We start from the raw sequence: 20,638 nt of genomic DNA on the forward strand, positions 1-20,638 counted from the left end.
TAGCTTCACTCTGGAGTTAGTCAAAACCGAGGAGCTCTGTTGTACGGAGTTTGAGAGTAAGTTATGCAATGATGTTCGGGAAAGGATTGTTGGGCCTTAGCATATGAATTATCGTACACTTGTAGAAGCGACGGCTCACGTGGAGGCTGCAGTCCTAGTCATAGGGCAAAGTGGAGAGGGGGCCCCTTCAACAACTCTTACGGCTGGAGGTCGTGGTAGGCGTAGTAAGAACCAAAGGAGAAAGGCAAGGTTGTTTCCTTAACTAATAATTGTACCAACAAGGTCACCTAGCCAACCAGGACTTGGGGCAATTGAGTGCTCACAAGGGGAGCAGTCATTGGAATCCTTACTAGTTCAGACTTAGAACCAGTTATATATTCAGGAACCGCCTATTTGCTATGAATTTAATCAATCGGGTCATACCAGGAGTTTTTGTACATAATAGGTGACTTCTTTGGATAATCTGCAATCTAGTCGGGTTCAGCCTTATCCGTCTGGGCAGGGGCGATACCGATATCAGAACCACGTAGGCCAGACTTCGAGGGTCATTGAACGGTCAAACTTCTATTCGAGTGGGGAGATGCATGTTTGTTTCAAGTCTGGCCAGCTAGGTCGCATCTATAACTCTTGTCCTTGGTGTCATAGTTCAGGGATTGTTCAGGAGGATGAGGATAACCCGTCTCGAGTATCAGGATAAGAATATGATGCTGGTGTTAGTGAAGAGATAGTTGTTTTGAGTATCTTGTTTTGGGAATTAGAGGGTAAACAGTTGTAATTATTATGTAATCGTTTCATTTTGTAATCGGTATGGTGTGGACCGTTGAAATATTATGACTTTTGTTTATGTATGTATATGTGGTGGGTTGTTTATTTTGAGGAGTTTGATAAGTTGTAATTTTGAGTTTTCCTTAATGTGATGGGTATTTTGAGGGTCATTATGATTAGTTAGAATATTGCGAGGGTGAAGTTATATCAGTCAGTATGTTCAGTTTGGTTGATGTCGATTTATGTTAGCGATATAAGTTTTAATTTATTGCGGTGGAAGTTTCTGGGGAAGCAAGAGGGTTGTGTCTTGTAGTGATAGGAGTAGTGTTGAGTTTGTTGGTTGAGGTTTGGAATGGCAGTGATGAGGTGATTGTTTTCGGAGATGGGTCACGTTTTGGCTCACTTAGCGTTCTAAGTTGGTTGAGAGAGTAGTTGGGAATGTAGTGTTCTATGATTAGGGTGGAGGAGGTTGAGAACTTCTTTTGTTCTTCTGTGGTGTTAGGATAGTGTGACTTTGAAAACCTTGTAAATGTCATGTGTATGTGTATGTGTTGGGGCTTGATTCAGGGTAATGTTCAGTAAGTATTAGCAGCTGGTAGATTGACTAGGAGACTTAGTGTTTTGGTTGTACTTGTGCAATGTGTGATGGGATAGAATGTGGAATAAAGAGTTGACTTTATTGGTCACTGATGGATGGAGTTGTTGTGTTTCCTTGTTGCTCGGTTTGGGTCGTTACGTGGTGTCGGTAGCTTGTAGTGTGGCAGGCCTTTACAAGTTTGATTGGTACGAGAGGATAACTATGTGAAACTTGTTATTGTGAACTTGGTCAAGATTGTGAGTACATTGGCAAAGTAAGGGCATTAGTGTTAAGATAACCCATTTGGGGTTAAGGGTGAGATGTTGTGTAGTAAGTAATGGGCTTTGTTTGTGTGGTGTGTACCAATGCATGGTTATGGGTTGTGCGATGTTGTATCGAAGGGGATTGGCCATGAGACTATCCTAGGAGGTTGCCTTGGTGTAGCAGTAGTGTGCTTAATGTGTTGTTAAGAATGGTCTAATGTTCAATAGTGTTGGGTCACTTGGGTGTGGTCTTTGTTGCTTGTTGTTTGGTTTGGATAGTGGAACTCCGAGTGAAGCAGTGAGATGGTGTAAAGGGATTGGTGCGCTTCGTCGGAGTTGTTTTGTTCTTGTGGGGAAGTGGTTTGGAAATACTCTTTTGATCCACTGGGACGCTCGAGATCCTCAGCTGATGACCTGGACGACCTGAAAAGAAACAAACACTCCGGTCGGGGGTGCCGGAATTAGCACTCCGACGGACAAGTCAGCATATACTCTCTTAGTTACTTGTATTCTAAGTTAAACGTACTAATTCTCACATACCTCTTTCTGGCTGATGTTCTTCTATTTATATCTTTCTTTCTTGGGCCTAGGGGCTAGGCCCACTTTCGATTCGCTGTATAACCGTTTACTCGGCTTCTTTTGCTGCAAACCGCTTTCCACTCTGCCCCTTACTCAATCGGCTATTTGGCCGAATAGGGCCGAATGCGATGTATATATTTTGACTCTCCTGGTTTAATTATTTGGCCTATTTACAACTCATAATATTCGGCCCCCAAAATTGCCCCCCAAGAACACCACTAACAATAGTTAGCTGGAGTGTTTGGTTTCGAACTCGAAAAGTCTGAGCCAGAATTCGGTGGCTAACCTCATTCCAAAGCAGATGTCAGAGCACACGCTTCTCGGTTATCATTTCGACTTCCCGCTTCTTCGTACACTTCTATTTATTGTGATTTAAAATTTCGACGTCTTTTCAAATACATACACATTTTTAGGTGCTTGAAGTCGTTGGACTGCCTTCCGACTTATCTCTGTAACTTCCTTTAATCCTTCACTGTCCTCTTCGTCTCTTGTAAGTTCTCTCCCTCTCTGCTTTGAATCCTTTTTCCTGGTTTGTTTTTGGTTTAGCATACTCCTATAGGCTGAAGGAAATGGAAAAACATTTGAAAGATCTCCTCTTCGCGGATCAAGTTTCTGGCTTTCGACGTCATTTTTCCATCCCTGATGACGTCCGTCTGTCACTCATGACAGACGGCACCCTCAATATGGAGAGGGATGATGAAAGCACAATCGTTTTCCTTCTCCTATCAATCGCAGAGGGTGGAGTCCGTTTCCCCTTTCACCCATTCCTTAGGGCTGTCCTTCGCCACTGGGGTCTAATCCCTTCCCAACCCAATGTCAATTTTTTTAGAATCGTTATGGGGATTATAGAGTTAAATCGTCGCCTTAGGATTAACATCGGCATACCTTCTATTCGGCATTGTTATGCCTTAGCCAAGTCTTCTGGCCGGCGTGGGTGCTATTTCCTCAGGGCCAAAGACACCGACCATCCATTAGTGACCATGCTTTCCAGCTCTGGCAAGCGAGTCGATGATGTCATGGTCGTTGTCCAACGTAACTGGGAATTCGGCAAAGGCGATGACCGCTTAGATCCTATTCCTAAATGGAGGGGCGAACTAGGTTTCCATATAGCTCTTTGCACTTATTTTTGTTGTATATACAATACTTTATCTTTTTGGTCTCATGGTTTGGTTTGTGCAGGAAACGATTTGAAGAAAGTCTTGACTTCGACCGACGATGTCGTTCTTACAGAGATCAAAGTCGCACTGAAATACTTTGGCCGTCCAAGCCTTCAGAAACAAGGGAGGGCGGCCCACATTCTTCTTCGATACGAGCTGACATACATGAAGTTCTCGGCGGAAGAAAATATCCCGATTCTGAGGGGTGAAGAGTTTCCTACGGCTCTTATTTTAACCAACTTCAAAAACTTCCGCCAGATTGGTTTCGACGAATCCGACTCTGAGCATGCAGAAGTCACTGAGGTCGTTGAAGAATTAGGCCAGTCCGAGGCTGAAGTAGACGAGGCTTTAAGGGTAGCCTTTGAGGAAGTCAGCCTCAATTCAGCCAACCCTCTGTCCACCTCGGGCCGCGGGGACATTTATGACGACGTCTTTATTGGACTAGAAGATCTTCCTGGCGCGTATCCTGAAGACATGGTTGGGTTGTCACTCATACAACTCGCCAAAAAGAAAAACGCCGAACGAATGGCTGCGCGGCGAAGAGCAGAGGTCATTCGAGCAAAGGAAATTCGATCCGAAGTGCCACCCGTGGCCGATCTTGAGCCCCCCCTGCCTGTTATAGAGGAGGAGACGGCTCAAACCCAAAATGCCAAGTCAGAGCCGGTCATGTCGGCGAATCAGGAGGCTGAACGAAGGGCGGAGAAACGTCCTGTCGAGGTCGAGGCCAGCTCTGAAGAAAACCTTGCTAACAAACGGGCGCGTTTAGAGGAGTCGGATACAGTTATGCCTTTTGTGGTTCAACCGAAGATAAAAACATGTCGATCTCCTCTGATGCGTTGGCTATGAAAGATCCAGCTGTGGCGCTGAGCATGGCATCGTCGGTCTCATTGCCATCTGACAAGGCGGCATTCCGCTCGGAGCCGGATCTTTTGGCAATAGCGTTAGCCGCTCAATCGGCTCTTCTGGTAAATATCTTGATCTTGCCTTTCCCTTTTATGCATATATTTTGGTTTTAATCTCCTATTTTACAGACGGTCGGAAGGATAGCTGAGATAGGCCATCGCCAGCACGACGCCATCAAACGAATTGACCGTTTAGAATCTGAATTTGAGGGTACCAAAGGAGCCGGGTTGAGTTCAAAGCGGCGAGAGCGAAGATGGAAGCTGCAAGGGCCGAGGCCGAGAAGGAGAGGGCAAGGAATGCAGACCAGCTCAGATTGGCCGCTGAGCAGAGGGCGAGCGAAGCTGCGCTCAAGTTAGCCCAGGAGGAGATCGCCAAACTTGAGGTAGACTTGGCAGAATCAAAGGCGGCGAAGGAAGTAGTCGACTCTGAGGCTTCGAAGGCGTACGAGGCTGGGTAAAGTGCTGCCCTCGCAAATTATGTGGAAGAAGTCCCCAAATTAGAGAATCGGGGATTCAAACACGGCTGGCTCAAAGCCCTTGCTGCTACTGATGTGACATTGGCTATGTCGATTCCATACGAGCAAGTGGATATTGAGCTGCTGGAGTCTGACTCTGAGGATTGATTAGGGCGACAATAGTTATTTTTGTTTAAGGATTTCGAATGTAATGTTACAGCTTTTCGTTTAGTAGTTTTTTATGTATGGCTACAGCTTTTAAGTTTTTGCTAGGCATTTCCCTACAAACTTGTAGCTTTTTATCTAGTAGTTTTCACATGTAAAATGACCATAGTATGTGCCCAATTTACTAATGAAAATTTCCTTTGTTTTTTGTTATTACTTGTGCTTAATTCTGCTATTGATGCATAGTATTGCTTTTTGCTTCTATGGATAAAACATTTATGTGCACTTGCCGATTAGATAATTAGGCAGTTTAGTAATTTTACCATCGTCGAATAGCCGATCAGATTAATAAATCTACCCTTGCCCCGGCCAACGTATGAACTCCAAAGGCCGAATATTATTAGTTCATGGAGTGGCTAGGGCATAAATCGATCAGCATCGAGCTTTGATATTTAGACGATCAGATTAATAAATCTTCCTTTGCCCCAGCCAGTGCATGAGGTCCAAAGGCCGAATATTATTATCTCATGGAGTGGCTGGGGCATAAATCGATCGGCATCGGGCTCTGATATTTGGCCGATCAGATTAATAAATCTGCCCGTGCCTCAGCCAGTGCATGAGGTCCAAAGGCTGAATATTATTATCTCATGGAGTGGCTGGGGCATAAATTGATCGGCATCGGACTCTGACATTTGGTCGATCAGATTAATAAATCTGCCGTTGCCCCAGCCAGTGCATGAGGTCCAAAAGACGAATATTATTATTTCATGGAGTGGCTGGGGCATAAATCGATCGACATCGAGCTCTGATATTTGGCCGATCAAATTAATAAATCTGGCCCTGCCCCAGCGAGTGCATGAGGTCCAAAGGCCGAATATTATTATCTCATGGAGTGGCTGCGGCATAAACTGATCGGCATCGGGCTTTTGGAGTTTAGCATTAATGAAGTCGCCTCGGGGGCATTGCACGCATTAGGAATAAATGGGGTGGGTTCTTCGCACCAGTGATTCCACTTATCGTGTTCAGACTCAATTTAGACCAGCTTGTTGCGGAAGGTTAGATAAATCTGAATGCCAAATAGACTGTTCTTCAACAGTAGAGGAGAAGGACGAACATTGGTTGAGCTAGACATTGAAATGAATCCGAGCAGCGAGCCCACACGCACGACAGGTAGGATGTCCAGGGAACGTGAAAAACGTCAGCCCCTAAGTCGTCGAAGCAGATCACCCCGAAAAGAAAAATAGCAACGAGGAAGCTCCCCGTAACCGCGACAGAGAAATGAGCCCGACATGACACCGCAACCATTGAGTTTTGCAGTTTTTGTGGGGAATAAACCGATGACGGAGGTGGATTCTATTGTTAACGACCCAGGTGTAGCAGTTGAATTCATGCGACAGATTTTTCCACCAGAAGTCCAGCAGTCGATGGTTGGCCGACAGGATTTCGAAGTGTTTTGGGAGGGCATCCATGGGGCGGTGAAAGGGCTGTATACCGCCTATGAAGTCGGCATGAGCCGGCGCGCCGCGCAGCGAGAAATAGAGAAGAAGGACGAACGAATTCGAAATTTGGAGGCTCGCGCAAAGAAAGTTGAGCGTGAGCTTAGGAAGCTTAGGAAGGCTCAAACCACCGAGCCGCGTGCAGCAGGTCAATCTAACCCGATCGTGGAGGAGAGAGTGACCCAACGGTATGCGATTGCCGATCGAGATACAGCAAGCATGTTTGCCATAGAAAATACAAGGACCATGGGTTATGAAAAAGGCTTCCACGATGGCCAGAAAAGTCGAGATAGACAAGACCAGAGAGAAACTCGCAGAGGAGGTCTGCCGATGCGAGAACTGGGGCTTTAGGCACGGGTGGATTAAGGCTCTCCAAGCCGTACAGGCTCTCTAAGAAGTAGCAGTTGAATTGGCGTCACCATTATACCAACGCCATCGTTTTCCTTATGGCGGTTTCGAAATTGAGAAGAGCGATAACGAGGGTGACGCCGAATAGAACTAAATGTATTGTAAACGCTCCAATGTACTGAACTAAATTTATTTATTGGTTATATTGTTTAATTTAAAAAAATATTTCATTTTAAATGTTTGCGATGCATTTTGAATGTTTGCATGCTTAAACTTGTATATGCAGTTTGCGCCGGCTAAATTTAATCAAGCGTTTTATTTTGAATGTTCATATGCTTCAACGCGTATATGGTCTTCGCCAGCTCAACTTAATGAAGCATCTCACTTTGAATATTGTATGCTTCAACTTTCGTGTACGGCTCGCCGAATCCGAACGTGTTATGCACAGCTCTAGCTCCGAATTTGAAGGCTTTCTATCTACGAAGGGCACTCCAAATCCAGGGTCTTATTCGACCCACAAGTGCCATGCACGGATGGGACCCCGAATTCGGAGACTTAAATATTTGCTAATCGTGATATCCACGAAGGGTGCTCCGACTCTAGAGGCTCAATCGGCCCAAAGCTGACATGCACCAATGGGGCTCCGAATCCCGAGGCTTAATTTGGCCAATTGTGATATCCACGAAGGGTGTTCCGAATCCGGAGGCTTAATCGGCCCAAAGGTGACGTGGACCAATGGGGCTTCGAATCCGGAGGCCTAAATATTGGCAAATCATGATATCCACGAAGCGCGCTCCGAATCTGGAGGCTTAATTGGCCCAAAGGTGACATGCACCAATGGGGCTCCGAATGCGGAGGCTTAATTTGGCCAATCGTGATATCCATGGAGGGTGCTCTGAATTCGGAGGCTTAATCGGCCCAAAGGTGACGTGCACCAATGGGGCTCCAAATCCGGAGGCCTAATTTGGCCAATTGTGATATCCACGAATGGCGCTCTGAATCCGGAGGCTTAATCGCCCCAAAGGTGACATGCACCAATGGGGCTCCGAAACCGGAGGCTTAATTTGGCCAATCGTGATATCCATAAAGGGCGCCCCGAATCCAGAGGCTTAATCGACCCAAAGGTGACATAAACCATTGGGGCTCCGAATTCGGAGGCTTAAATATTGGTCAATCGTGATATCCACGAAGGGCGCTCCGAATTCGGAGGCTCAATCAGCCCGAAGGTTACATGCACCAATGGGGCTCCGAATCCAGAAGCTTAATTTGGCCAACGTGATATCCATGAAGGGTGCTCTGAATTCAGAGGCTTAATCGGCCCAAAGGTGACATGCACCAATGGGACTCCGAATCCGGAGGCCTAATTTGGCTAATCGTGGGCGCTCCAAATTCAGAGGCTTAATTGTCCTAAAGGTGACATGCACCAATGGGGCTCCCAATCCGGAGGCTTAATTTGGCCAATCGTGATATCCACGAAGGGCGCTCCGAATCTGGAGGCTTAATCGGCCCAACGGTGACATGCACCAACGGGGCGTCGAATCCGGAGGCTTAATTTTGCCAATCGTGATATCCACTGAAGGCGCTTTGAATCTGGAGGCTTAATCAGCCCAAATGTGACATGCACCAATGGGGCACCGAATTCGGAGGCTTAATTTGGCCAATCGTGATATCCATGAAGCGCACTTCGAATCCGGAGGCTTAATTTGGCCAATCGTGATAACCACGAAGGGCGCTCTGAATCTAGAGGCTTAATCGGCCTAAAGGTGACATGCACCAATGGGGCTCTGAATCCGGCGGCTTAATTTGGCCAATCGTGATATCCACGGAAGGCACTCCAAATCTGGAGGCTTAATCGGCCCAAGGGTGACATGCACCAATGGGGCTCCGAATCCGGAGGCTTAATTTGGCCAATCATAACATCCACGAAGGGCACTCAGAATCCGGAGGCTTAATCATCCCAAAGGTGACATGAACCATTGGGGATCCGAATCCGGAGACTAAATTTGGCCAATCGTGATATCCATGAAGGGCGCTCTGAATCCAGAGGCTTAATCGGCCCAAAGGTGACATGCACCAATGGGACTCCGAATCCGGAGGCCTAATTTGGCCAATCGTGGGCGCTCCAAATTCGGAGGCTTAATCGTCCTAAAGGTCACATGCACCAATGGGGCTCCCAATCCGGAGGCTTAATTTGGCCAACCGTGATATCCACGAAGGGCGCTCCGAATCTGGAGGCTTAATCGGCCCAACGGTGACATGCACCAACGGGGCGTCGAATCCGGAGGCTTAATTTGGCCAATCGTGATATCCACTGAGGGCGCTTTGAATCTGGAGGCTTAATCGGCCCAAATGTGACATACATCAATGGGGCACCGAATTCGGAGGCTTAATTTGGCCAATCGTGATATCCATGAAGCGCACTTCGAATCCGGAGGCTTAATTTGGCCAATCGTGATAACCACGAAGGGCGCTTCGAATCTAGAGGCTTAATCGGCCTAAAGGTGACATGCACCAATGGGGCGCTGAATCCGGAGGCTTAATTTGGCCAATCGTGATATCCACGGAAGGCACTCCAAATCCGGAGGCTTAATCGGCCCAAGGGTGACATGCACCAATGGGGCTCCGAATCCGGAGGCTTAATTTGGCCAATCATAACATCCACGAAGGGCACTCAGAATCCGGAGGCTTAATCATCCCAAAGGTGACATGAACCATTGGGGATCCGAATCCGGAGACTAAATTTGGCCAATCATGATATCCATGAAGGGCGCTCTGAATCTAGAGGCTTAATCGGCCCAAAGGTGACATGCACCAATGGGACTCCGAATCCGGAGGCCTAATTTGGCTAATCGTTGGCGCTCCAAATTCGGAGGCTTAATCGTCCTAATGGTCACATGCACCAATGGGGCTCCCAATCCGGAGGTTTAATTTGGCCAATCGTGATATCCACGAAGGGCGCTCCAAATCTGGAGGCTTAATCGGCCCAACGGTGACATGCACCAACGGGGCGTCGAATCCGGAGGCTTAATTTTGCCAATCGTGATATCCACTGAGGGCGGTTTGAATCTGGAGGCTTAATCGGCCCAAATGTGACATGCACCAATGGGGCACCAAATTCGGAAGCTTAATTTGGCCAATCGTGATATCTATGAAGCGCACTTCGAATCCGGAGGCTTAATTTGGCCAATCGTGATAACCACGAAGGGCACTCCGAATCTAGAGGCTTAATCGGCCTAAAGGTGACATGCACCAATGGGGCTCTGAATCCGGAGGCTTAATTTGGCCAATCATGATATCCACGGAAGGCAATCCAAATCCGGAGGCTTAATCGGTCCAAGGGTGACATGCACCAATGGGGCTCCGAATCCGGAGGCTTAATTTGGCCAATCATAACATCCACGAAGGGCACTCAGAATCCGGAGGCTTAATCATCCCAAAGGTGACATGAACCATTGGGGATCCGAATCCGGAGACTAAATTTGGCCAATCGTGATATCCACGAAGGGCGTTTCGAATCGGGAGGCCTAATCGGCCCAAAGGGGACACGCACCATTGGGGCTCCGAATCTGGAGGCTTAATCGGCCCAAAAGAGACATGCACCAGTGGGGCTTCGAATCCGAAGACTTAATTTGGCCGATCGAGATATCCACGAAGGGTGCTCTGAATCCTGAAGCTTAATCGGCCCAAAGGCGACATGCACCAATGGGGCTCCGAATCCAGAGGTTTAATCGGCCCAAAGGTGACATGCACCAATGGGGCCCCGAATCCAGAGACTTAATTTGGCCGATCGTGATATCCACGAAGGGCGCTCCAAATCCGAAAGCTTAATCGGCCAAAAGGTGACAAGCACCAATGGGGCTCCGAATCCCGAGGCTTAGTTTGGCAAATCGTAATATCCATGGAGGGCACTCCGAATCTTGAGGCTTAATCGGTCCAAAGGTGACATGCAATAATGGGGCTCCGAATCCAGAGACTTAATTTGGGCGATCGTGATATCCACGAAGGGCGCTTTGAATTCGGTGGCATAATCGGCCCAAAGGTGACATGCACCAATGGGGCTCCGAATCCGGAGGCTTAATTTGGCCAATCGTGATATCCACAAAGGGCGCTCCGAATCCGGAGGCATAATCGGCCCAAAGGTGACATGCACCAATTGGGCTCCTAATCCGGAGGCCTAAATATTGGCCCAAAGGTGACATGCACCAATGGGGCTTTGAATTCGGAGGCCTAAGTTGGCCGATCGTGATATCCACGATAGGCGCTCCGAATCCGTAGGCTTAATCGGCCCAAGGTGACGTGCACCAATGGGGTTCCAAATCCGGAGGCCTAATTTGGCCAATCGTGATATCCACGACGGGCGCCCCGAATCCAGAGGTTTAATTGGCCCAAAGGTGACATGCACCATTGGGGCTCCAAATCCGAAGGCTTAATTTGGCCAATCGTGATATCCACAAAGTGTGCTCCGAATCTGGAGGCTTAATCGGCCCAAAGGTGACATGCACCAATGGGGCCCCAAATCTGGAGGCTTAAATATTGGCCGATCGTGATATCCACGAAGGTCGCTCTGAATTCGGAGGCTTAATCTGCCCAAAGGTGACATACACCAGTGGGGCTCCGAATTCGGAGGCTTAATTTGGCCAATCGTGATATCCACGAAGGGCGCTCCGAATCCAGAGGCTTAATCGGCCCAAAGTTGACATGCACCAATGGGACTTTGAATCTGGAGACTTAATATGGCTAATCGTGATATCCAGGAAGAGCGCTCCGAATCTGGAGGCCTAATCGGCCCAAAGGTGACATGTACCAATGGGGCTCCGAATCCGGAGGCTTAATTTGGCCAATCGTGATATCCATCAAGAGCGCACTGAATCAGCAGTCCTAATCGGCCCAAAGGTGACTTGCACCAATGGGACTCCGAATCTGGAGACTTAATTTGGCCGATCCTGATATCCACGATGGGCACTCCGAATATGGAAGCTTAATCGGCCCAAAGGTGACCAGCACCAATGGGGCTCCGAATCCGGAGACTTAATTTGGTTAATCATGATATCCAAGAAAGGCACTCCGAATCCGGACTTTTAATTGGCCCAAAGGTGAAATGCACCAATGGGGCTCCGATTCCAGAGACATAATTTGGCCGATCGTGATATCCACGAACGGCGCTCCGAATCCGAAGGCTTGATCGACCTAAAGGTGACATTCACCAATGGAACTCCGAATCCGGAGGCTTAATTTGGCCAATCATGATATCCACGAAGGGTGCTCCGAATCCTGAGGATTAATCGGCCCAAATGTGACATGCACTAATGGGGCTCCGAATCCGGACGCTTAATTTGGCCAATCGTGATATTCACGATGGGCGCTCTGAATACGGAGGCTTAATCGGCCCAAAGGTGACCTGCACCAATGGGGCTCTGAATCGGGAGGCTTAATTTGGCCAATTGTGATATCCATAAAGGGCGCTCCAAATCCGGAGGCTTAATCTGCCCAAAGGTGACATGCACCAATGGGGCTCCAAATCCGGAGGCATAATTTCGCCAATCGTGACATTCACGAAGGGCCCTCCGAATCCGGAGGCTTAATCGTCCCAAGGGTGACATGCACCATTGGGGCTCCGAATCTGGAGGCTTAATTTGACCAATCGTGATATCCACGAAGGGTGCTCCGAATCTGAAAGGCTTAATCGGCCCAATGGTGACGTCCACCAACGGGCTCCGAATCCAGAGACTTAATTTTGTTGTGATATCCAAGAAGGGCCCTCCGAATCCGGACATTTAAGCAGCCCAAAGGTGACTTGCAACAATAGGGCTCCGATTCCGGAGGCTTAATTTGGCCAATCGTGATATCCACGCAGGGCGCTCCGAATCTGGAGGCTTAATCGGCCCAAAGGTGACATGCACCAATGGGGCTCCGAATCCGGAGGCTTAATTTTGCCAATCGTGACATCCACGAACGCCGCTTCGAATCCAGAGTCTTAATCGGCCCAAAGGGGACATGCACTAATGGGGCTCCGAATCCGGAGACTTAATTTGGCCGATCGTGATATCCACGAAGGGCACTCTGAATCTGGAAGCTTAATCGTCCCAAAGGTGACATGCACCAATGGGTCTCCGATTCCAGAGACTTAATTTGCCCGATCGTGATATCCTCTAAAGGCGATCCGAATTCGGAGGCTTAATCAGCCCAAGGGTGACATCCACCATTGGGGCTCCGAATCCGAAGGCTTAATTTGGCCAATCGTGACATCCACGAAGGGTGCTCCAAATCTAGAGGCTTAATCGTCCCAAAGGTGACATGCACCAATGGGGCTCCAAATCTGGAGGCTTAATATGGCCAATCATGACATCCACGAAGGGCGCTCCGAATCTGGAGGCTTAATCGGCCCAAAGGTGACATGCACCAATGGGGCTCCGAATCCGAAGGCTTGATTTGGCCAATCGTGGCATCCACGAAGGGCGCTCCAAATCCGGAGGCTTAATCGTCCCAAAGGTGACATGCACCAATGAGGCTCCAAATCTGGAGACTTAATATGGCCAACCATGACATCCACGAAGAGCGCTCCGAATCTGGAGGTTTAATCGGCCCAAAGGTGACATGCACCAATGGGGCTCCGAATCCGAAGGCTTAATTTGGCCAATCATGATATCCACGAAGGGCGCTCCGAATCCGGAGGCTTAATCGACCTAAAGGGGAAATGCACCAATGGGGCTCCGAATCCGGAGACTTAATTTGGTTAATCGTGATATCCAAGAAGGGCACTCCGAATATGGACTCTTAATGGGCCCAAATGTGACATGCATCAATGGGGCTCTAATTCCAGAGACTTAATTTGGCCGATCGTGATATCCACGAAAGGCGCCCCGAATCCAGAGGCTTGATCGACCCAAAGGTGACATGCACCAATGGGACTCCGAATCCGGAGACTTAATTTGGCCAATCATGATATTCACGACAGGCACTCCGAATACAGAGGCTTAATGGGCCCAAATGTGAAATGCACCAATGGGGCTCCGAATCTGGAGACTTAATTTGGTTAACCGGGATATCTAAGAAGGGCACTCCGAATCTGAACTCTTAATTGGCCCAAAGGTGACATGCACCAATGGGGCTCCAATTCTAGAGACTTAATTTGGCCGATCATGATATCCACGAAAGGCGCTCCGAATCCAAAGGCTTAATCGGCCCAACGGTGACGTGCACCAATGGGGCTTCGAATCCGAAGGCTTAATTTGACCAATCGTGACATCCACGAAGGGCGCTCGAAATTCGGAGGCTTAATCGTCCCAAAGGTGACATGCACCAATGGGGCTCCGAATTTGGAGACTTAATATGGCCAATCGTGATATCCACGAAGGGCGTTTCAAATCCGGAGGCTTAATCGGCCGAAGGTGACATGCACCAATGGGATTCCAAATCCAGAGGCCTAATTTGGCCAATCGTGATATCCACGAAGGGCGCTCCAAATCCAGAGGCTTAATCGGCCCAAAGGTGACAAGCACCATTGGGGCTCCGAATCCAGTGGCTTAATTTGACCAATCGTGATATCCACAAAGTGTGCTCCGAATCTGGAGGCTTAATCGGCCCAAAGGTGACATGCACCAATGGGGCCCCGAATCTGGAGGCTTAAATATTGGCCGGTCGTGATATCTATGAAGGGTGCTCTGAATTCGGAGGCTTAATCTGGCCAAAGGTGACATGCACCAATGGGGCTCCGAATCTGGAGACTTAATATGGCCAACCGTGATATCCACGAAGGTCGCTCCGAATCCGGAGGCTGAATCATCCCAAAGGTGACATGCACCATCGGGGCTCCGAATTAAGAGACTTAATTTGGCCAATCGTGATATCCACGAAGGGCGTTTTGAATCAGGACGCTTAATCGGCCCAAAGGTGACATGCACCAATGGGGCTCCAAATTCGGAGGGTTAATTTGGTTAATCGTGATATCCAAGAAGGGCACTTCGAATCCGGACTCTTAATTGGCCCAAAGGTGACATGCACCAATGGGGCTCCGATTCCAGAGACTTAATTTGGCCGATCTTGGTATACACGAACGGCACTTCGAATCTGAAAGCTTGATCGTCCCAAAGGAGACATGCAACACTTGGGCTCCGAATCTGTAGACTTAATCTAACCAATCGGGATATCCACGAAGGGCGCTCCGAATCTGGAGTCTTAATCGGCCCAATGGTGACATGCACCAATGGGGCTCCGAATCCGGAGGCTTAATTTTGTTAATCGTGATTTCCAAGAAGTGCCCTCCGAATCCGGAGGCTTAATTTCGCTAATCGTGATATCCACGGAGGGCGTACCGAATTCGGAGGCTTAATCGGCACAAAGCTGACATGCACCAATGTAGCTCCGAATCCGGAGGCCTAATTTGGCCAATCGTCATATCCACGAGGGGCACTCCGAATCCAGAGGCCTAATCGGCCCAAAAGGGACATGCACCATTGGGGCTCCGAATCCAGAGACTTAATTTGGCCGATCGTGATATCCACGAAGGGCACTCCGAAGCTGGAAGCTTAATCGGGCCAAAGGTGACATGCACCCAAGGTGCTCTAAATCCCAGGGCTTAGTTTGGCCAATCGGGATATCCACGTATGGCGCTCCGAATCCGGAGGCTTAATTGGCCCAAAGTTGACTTGCACCAATGGGGTTCCGAATCCGAAGGCTTTATTTGGCCAATCGTGACATCCACGATGGGCTCTACAAATATGGTGGCTCAATCAGCCCAAAGGTGACATGCACCAATGGGGCTCCGAATCTGGAGACTTAATATGGCCAATCGTGATATCCACGAAGGGCACTCCGATTCTGGAGGCTTAATCGTCCCAAAGGTGACATGCAACAATGGGGCTCCGAATCCGGAGGATTAATTTGGCCATTCCTGATATCCACGAAGGGCGCTCTGAATCCGAAGGCTTAATCGGCCTAAAGGTGAAATGCACCAATAGGGCTTCGAATCTGAAAACTTAATTTTGTTAATCGTGATATCCAAGAAGGGCACTCCGAATCTGGACTCTTAATGGGCCAAAAGGTGACATGCACTAAAGGGGCTCCGATTCTAGAGAATTAATTTGGCCGATCGTGATATCCACGAAAGGCGCTCCGAATCCGGAGGCTTGATCGACCCAAAGGTGACATGCACCAATGGGACTCCGAATCCAGAGGCTTAATTTGGCCAATCGCGATATCCACGAAGGGCACTCTGAATCCAAAGGCTTAATCGGCCCAAAGGTGAAATGCACCAATGGGGCTCCGAATCCCGGGGCTTAATTTTGCCAATCGAGATATCCACGAAGGGCGTTCCGAATCCAGAGTCTTAATCGGCCCAAAAGGGACATGCACTAATGGGGCTCCGAATCCGGAGGCTTAATTTGGCCAATCGTGATATCCACAAAGGGCGCTCCGAATCTGGAGGCATAATCGGCCCAAAGGTGACATGCACCAATGGGGCTGCGAATCCGGAGGCTTAATTTGGCCAATCGTGATATCCACAAAGGGCGCTCCGAATCCGGAGGCATAACCGGCCCAAAGGTGACATGCACCAATTGGGCTCTTAATCCGGATGCCTAAATATTGGCCCAATGGTGACATGCACCAATGGGCTTTGAATTCGGAGGCCTTAGTTGGCCGATCGTGATATCCACGATAGGCGCTCCGAATCCGGAGGCTTAATCGGCCGATGGTGACGTGCACCAATGGGGTTCCAAATCCGGAGGCCTAATTTGGCCATTCGTGATATCCACGAAGGGCGCTCCGAATCCAGAGGTTTAATCGGCCCAAAGGTGACATGTACCATTGGGGCTCTGAATCCAGAGGCTTAATTTGGCCAATCGTGATATCCACAAAGTGTGCTCCGAATCTGGAGGCTTAATCGGCCCAAAGGTGACATGCACCAATGGGGCCCCGAATCTGGAGGCTTAAATATTGGCCGATTGTGATATTCACGTAGGGCGCTCTGAATTCGGAGGCTTAATCTGCCCAAAGGTGACAAGCACCAGTGGGGCTCCGAATCCGGAGGCTTAATTTGGCCAATCGTGATATCCACGAAGGGCGCTCCGAATCCAGAGGCTTAATCGGCCCAAAGTTGACATGCACCAATGGGACATTGAATCCGGAGACTTAATATGGCCAATCGTGATATCCAGGAAGAGCGCTCCGAATCTGGAGGCCTAATCAGCCCAAAGGTGACATGCACCAATGGGGCTCCGAATCCGGAGGCTTAATTTGGCCAATCGTGATATCCACCAAGAGCGCAGTGAATCAGGAGTCCTAATCGGCCCAAAGGTGACATGCACCAATGGGACTCCGAATCTGGAGTCTTAATTTGGCCGATCCTGATATCCACGATGGGCACTCCGAATACAGAGGCTTAATCGGCCCAAAGGTGACCAGCACCAATGGGGCTCCGAATCCGGAGACTTAATTTGGTTAATCATGATATCCAAGAAAGGCACTCCGAATCCGGACTCTTAATTGGCCCAAAGGTGACATGCACCAATGGGGCTCCGATTCCACAGACTTAATTTGGCCGATCGTGATATCCACGAACGGCGCTCTGAATCCGAAGGCTTGATCGACCTAAAGGTGACATGCACCAATGGAACTCCGAATCCGGAGGCTTAATTTGGCCAATCGTGATATCCACGAAAGGTGCTCCGAATCCGGAGGATTAATCGGCCCAAATGTGACATGCACTAATGGGGCTCCGAATCCGGAGGCTTAATTTGGCCAATCGTGATATTCACGACGGGCGCTCCGAATACGGAGGCTTAATCGGCCCAAAGGTGACCTGCACCAATGGGGCTCTGAATCCGGAGTCTTAATTTGGCCAATCGTGATATCCATAAAGGTCGCTCCAAATCCGGAGGCTTAATCTGCCCAAAGGTGACATGCACCAATGGGGCTCCAAATCCGGAGGCATAATTTGGCCAATCGTGACATTCACGAAGGGCCCTCCGAATCCGGAGGCTTAATCGTCCCAAGGGTGACATACACCATTGGGGCTCCGAATCTGATGGCTTAATTTGACCAATCGTGACATCCACGAAGGGATCTCCGAATTTGAAAGGCTTAATCGGCCCAATGGTGACGTCCACCAATGGGGCTCCGAATCCAGAGATTTAATTTTGTTGTGATATCCAAGAAGGGTCCTCCGAATTCGGACATTTAATCAGCGCAAAGGTGACTTGCAACAATGGGGCTCCGATTCCGAAGGCTTAATTTGGCCAATCGTGATATCCACGCAGGGCGCTCCGAATCCGGAGGCTTAATCGGCCCAAAGGTGACATGCACCAATGGGGCTCCGAATCCGGATGCTTAATTTTGCCAATCGTGATATCCACGAACGCCGCTCCGAATCCAGAGTCTTAATCGGCCCCAAGGGGACATGCACTAATGGGGCTCCGAATCCGGAGACTTAATTTGGCCGATCGTGATATCCACGAAGTGCACTCCGAATCCGGAAGCTTAATCGGCTCAAAGGTGACATGCACCAATGGGGCTCCGAATCCGAAGGCTTAATTTGGCCAATCGTTACATCCACGAAGGACGCTCCAAATCCGGAGGCTTAATCGTCCCGAAGGTGACATGCACCAATGGGGCTCCGAATCTGGAGACTTAATATGGCCAATCGTGATATCCACGATGGGCGCTCCGAATCCGGAGGGTTAATCATCCCAAATGTGACATGCACCATTGGGGCTCCGAATCCGGAGACTTAGTTTGGCCAATCGTGATATCCACGAAGGGCACTCTGAATCTGGAGGCTTAATCGGCCCAAAGGTGACATGCACCAATGTGGCTCCAAATTCGGAGGCTTAATTTGGTTAATCGTGATATCCAAGAACGGCACTACGAATCTGGACTCTTAATTGGCCCAAAGGAGACATGCACCAAAGGGGCTCCGATTCCAGTGACTCAATTTGGCAGATCGTGATATCCACGAACGGCGCTCCGAATCCGGAGGCTTGATCGACCCAAAGGTGACATGCACCAATGGGACTCCGAATCCAGAGGCTTGATTTGGCGAATCATGATATCCACGAAGGGCGCTCCGAATCCGGGAGCTTAATAGGCCCAAAGGTGGCATGCACTAATAGGGCTTTGAATCCGGAGGCTGAATTTGGCCAATTGTGATATGTACGACGGTCGCTCCGAATCCGAAGGCTTAATCGGCCCAAAGGTGACCTGCACCAATGGGGCTCCCAATCCGAAGGCTTAATTTGGCCAATCCTGATATGCACGAAGGGCGCTCCGAATCCAGAGGCTTAATCGCCCCATAGGTGAGGTGCACCAATGGGGCTTCCAATCCGGAGGCTAAATATGGCCAATCGTGATATCTACAATGGGCGCTCCGAATCCGGTGGATTAATATGCCCAAGGGTAACATGCACCAATGGGTCTCTGAATCCGGAGGCTTAATTCGGCCAATCGTGATATCCACAGGGGGCACTCCAAATCCGGAGGCTTAATCGGCCCAAAGGTGACATGCACCAATGGGGCTCCGAATCCGGAGGCTTAATTTGGCCAATCGTGACATCCACGAAGGGCTCCCCAAATCCGGAGGCTTAATCGTCCCAAAGGTGACATGAACCATTGGGGCTCCGAATCTGGAGACTTAATTTGAGCAATCGTGATATCTACGAAGGGCGCTCCGAATCTAGAGGCTTAATCGGCCCAATGGTGACAAGCACCAATGGGGCTCCGAATACGGAGGCTTAATTTTGTTAATCGTGAAATCCAAGAAGGGCTCTCCGAATCCGGAGGCTTAATCGGCCCAAAGGTGACATGCACCAATGGGGCTCCGAATCCGGAGGCTTAATTTTGCCAATCGTGATATCCACGAAGGGCGTTCCAAATCTAGAGTCTTAATCGGCCCAAAAGGGACATGCACCAATGGGGCTCCGAATCCGGAGGCTTAATTTGGCCAATCGTGATATCCACAGAGGGCGCTCCGAATCTAGAGGCATAATCGGCCCAAAGGTGATATGCTCCAATTGGGCTCTTCATCCGGAGGCCTAAATATTGGCCCAAAGGTGACATGCACCAATAGGGCTCTGAATTCGGAGGCCTAAGTGGGCCGATCGTGATATCCACGATGGGCGCTCCGAATCCGGAGGCTTAATCGGCCCAAGGTGACGTGCACCAATGGGATTCCAAATCCGAAGGCCTAATTTGGCCAATCGTGACATCCACAAAGGGCGCTCTGAATCCAGAGGCTTAATCGGCCCAAAGGTGACAAGCACCATTGGGGCTCCGAATCCGGAGGCTAATTTGGCCAATTGTGATGTCCACAAAGTGTGCTCCGAATCTGGAGGCTTAATCGGCCCAAAGGTGACATGCACCAATGGGGCCCCGAATCTGGAGGCTTAAATATTGACCGATCGTGATATCCACGAAGGGTGCTCTGAATTCGGAGGCTTAATCTGCCCAAAGGTGACATGCACCAATGGGGCTCCGAATTCGGAGGCTTAATTTGGCCAATCGTGATATCCACGAAGGGCGCTCCGAATCCAGAGGCTTAATCGGCCCAAAGGCGACATGCACCAATGGGACTTTGAATCCGGAAACTTAATATGGCCAATCATGATATCCAGGAAGAGCGCTCCGAATCTGGAGGCCTAATCGGTCCAAAGGTGACATTCACAAATGGGGCTCCGAATCCGGAGGCTTAATTTGGCCAATCGGGATATCCACGAAGAGCGCACCGAATCAAGAGTCCTAATCGGCCCAAAGGTGACATGCACCAATGGGACTCCGAATCCGGAGACTTAATTTGGCCGATCCTGATATCCGCGAAGGGCACTCCGAATCCGGAGGCTTCATTGGCCCAAAGGTTACCAGCACCAATGGGGCTCCGAATTCGGAGACTTAATTTGGTTAATCATGATATCCAAGAAGGGCACTCCGAATCCGGACTCTTA

The 20,638-nt window shown here is 49.3% G+C and overlaps 1 protein-coding gene across 1 annotated transcript in view; it reads left to right on the plus strand.

Annotated features, from left to right (window-relative positions):
* Nucleotides 1-4,497: 4,497 nt before the first annotated feature.
* The window catches only part of LOC114282126 (putative disease resistance protein At4g19050), a 121,196-nt gene continuing 105,055 nt past the window's right edge, over nucleotides 4,498-20,638 (plus strand). Inside the window, exon 1 of the mRNA XM_082890148.1 lies at nucleotides 4,498-4,697. Within this exon, the coding sequence (XP_082746274.1) occupies nucleotides 4,498-4,697 (200 nt within the window). The remainder of the gene's footprint in view (nucleotides 4,698-20,638) is intronic.

This window comes from Camellia sinensis, chromosome 10, assembly GCF_055761805.1.
Source record: "Camellia sinensis isolate YWXY chromosome 10, ASM5576180v1, whole genome shotgun sequence".
Taxonomy (NCBI): domain Eukaryota; kingdom Viridiplantae; phylum Streptophyta; class Magnoliopsida; order Ericales; family Theaceae; genus Camellia; species Camellia sinensis.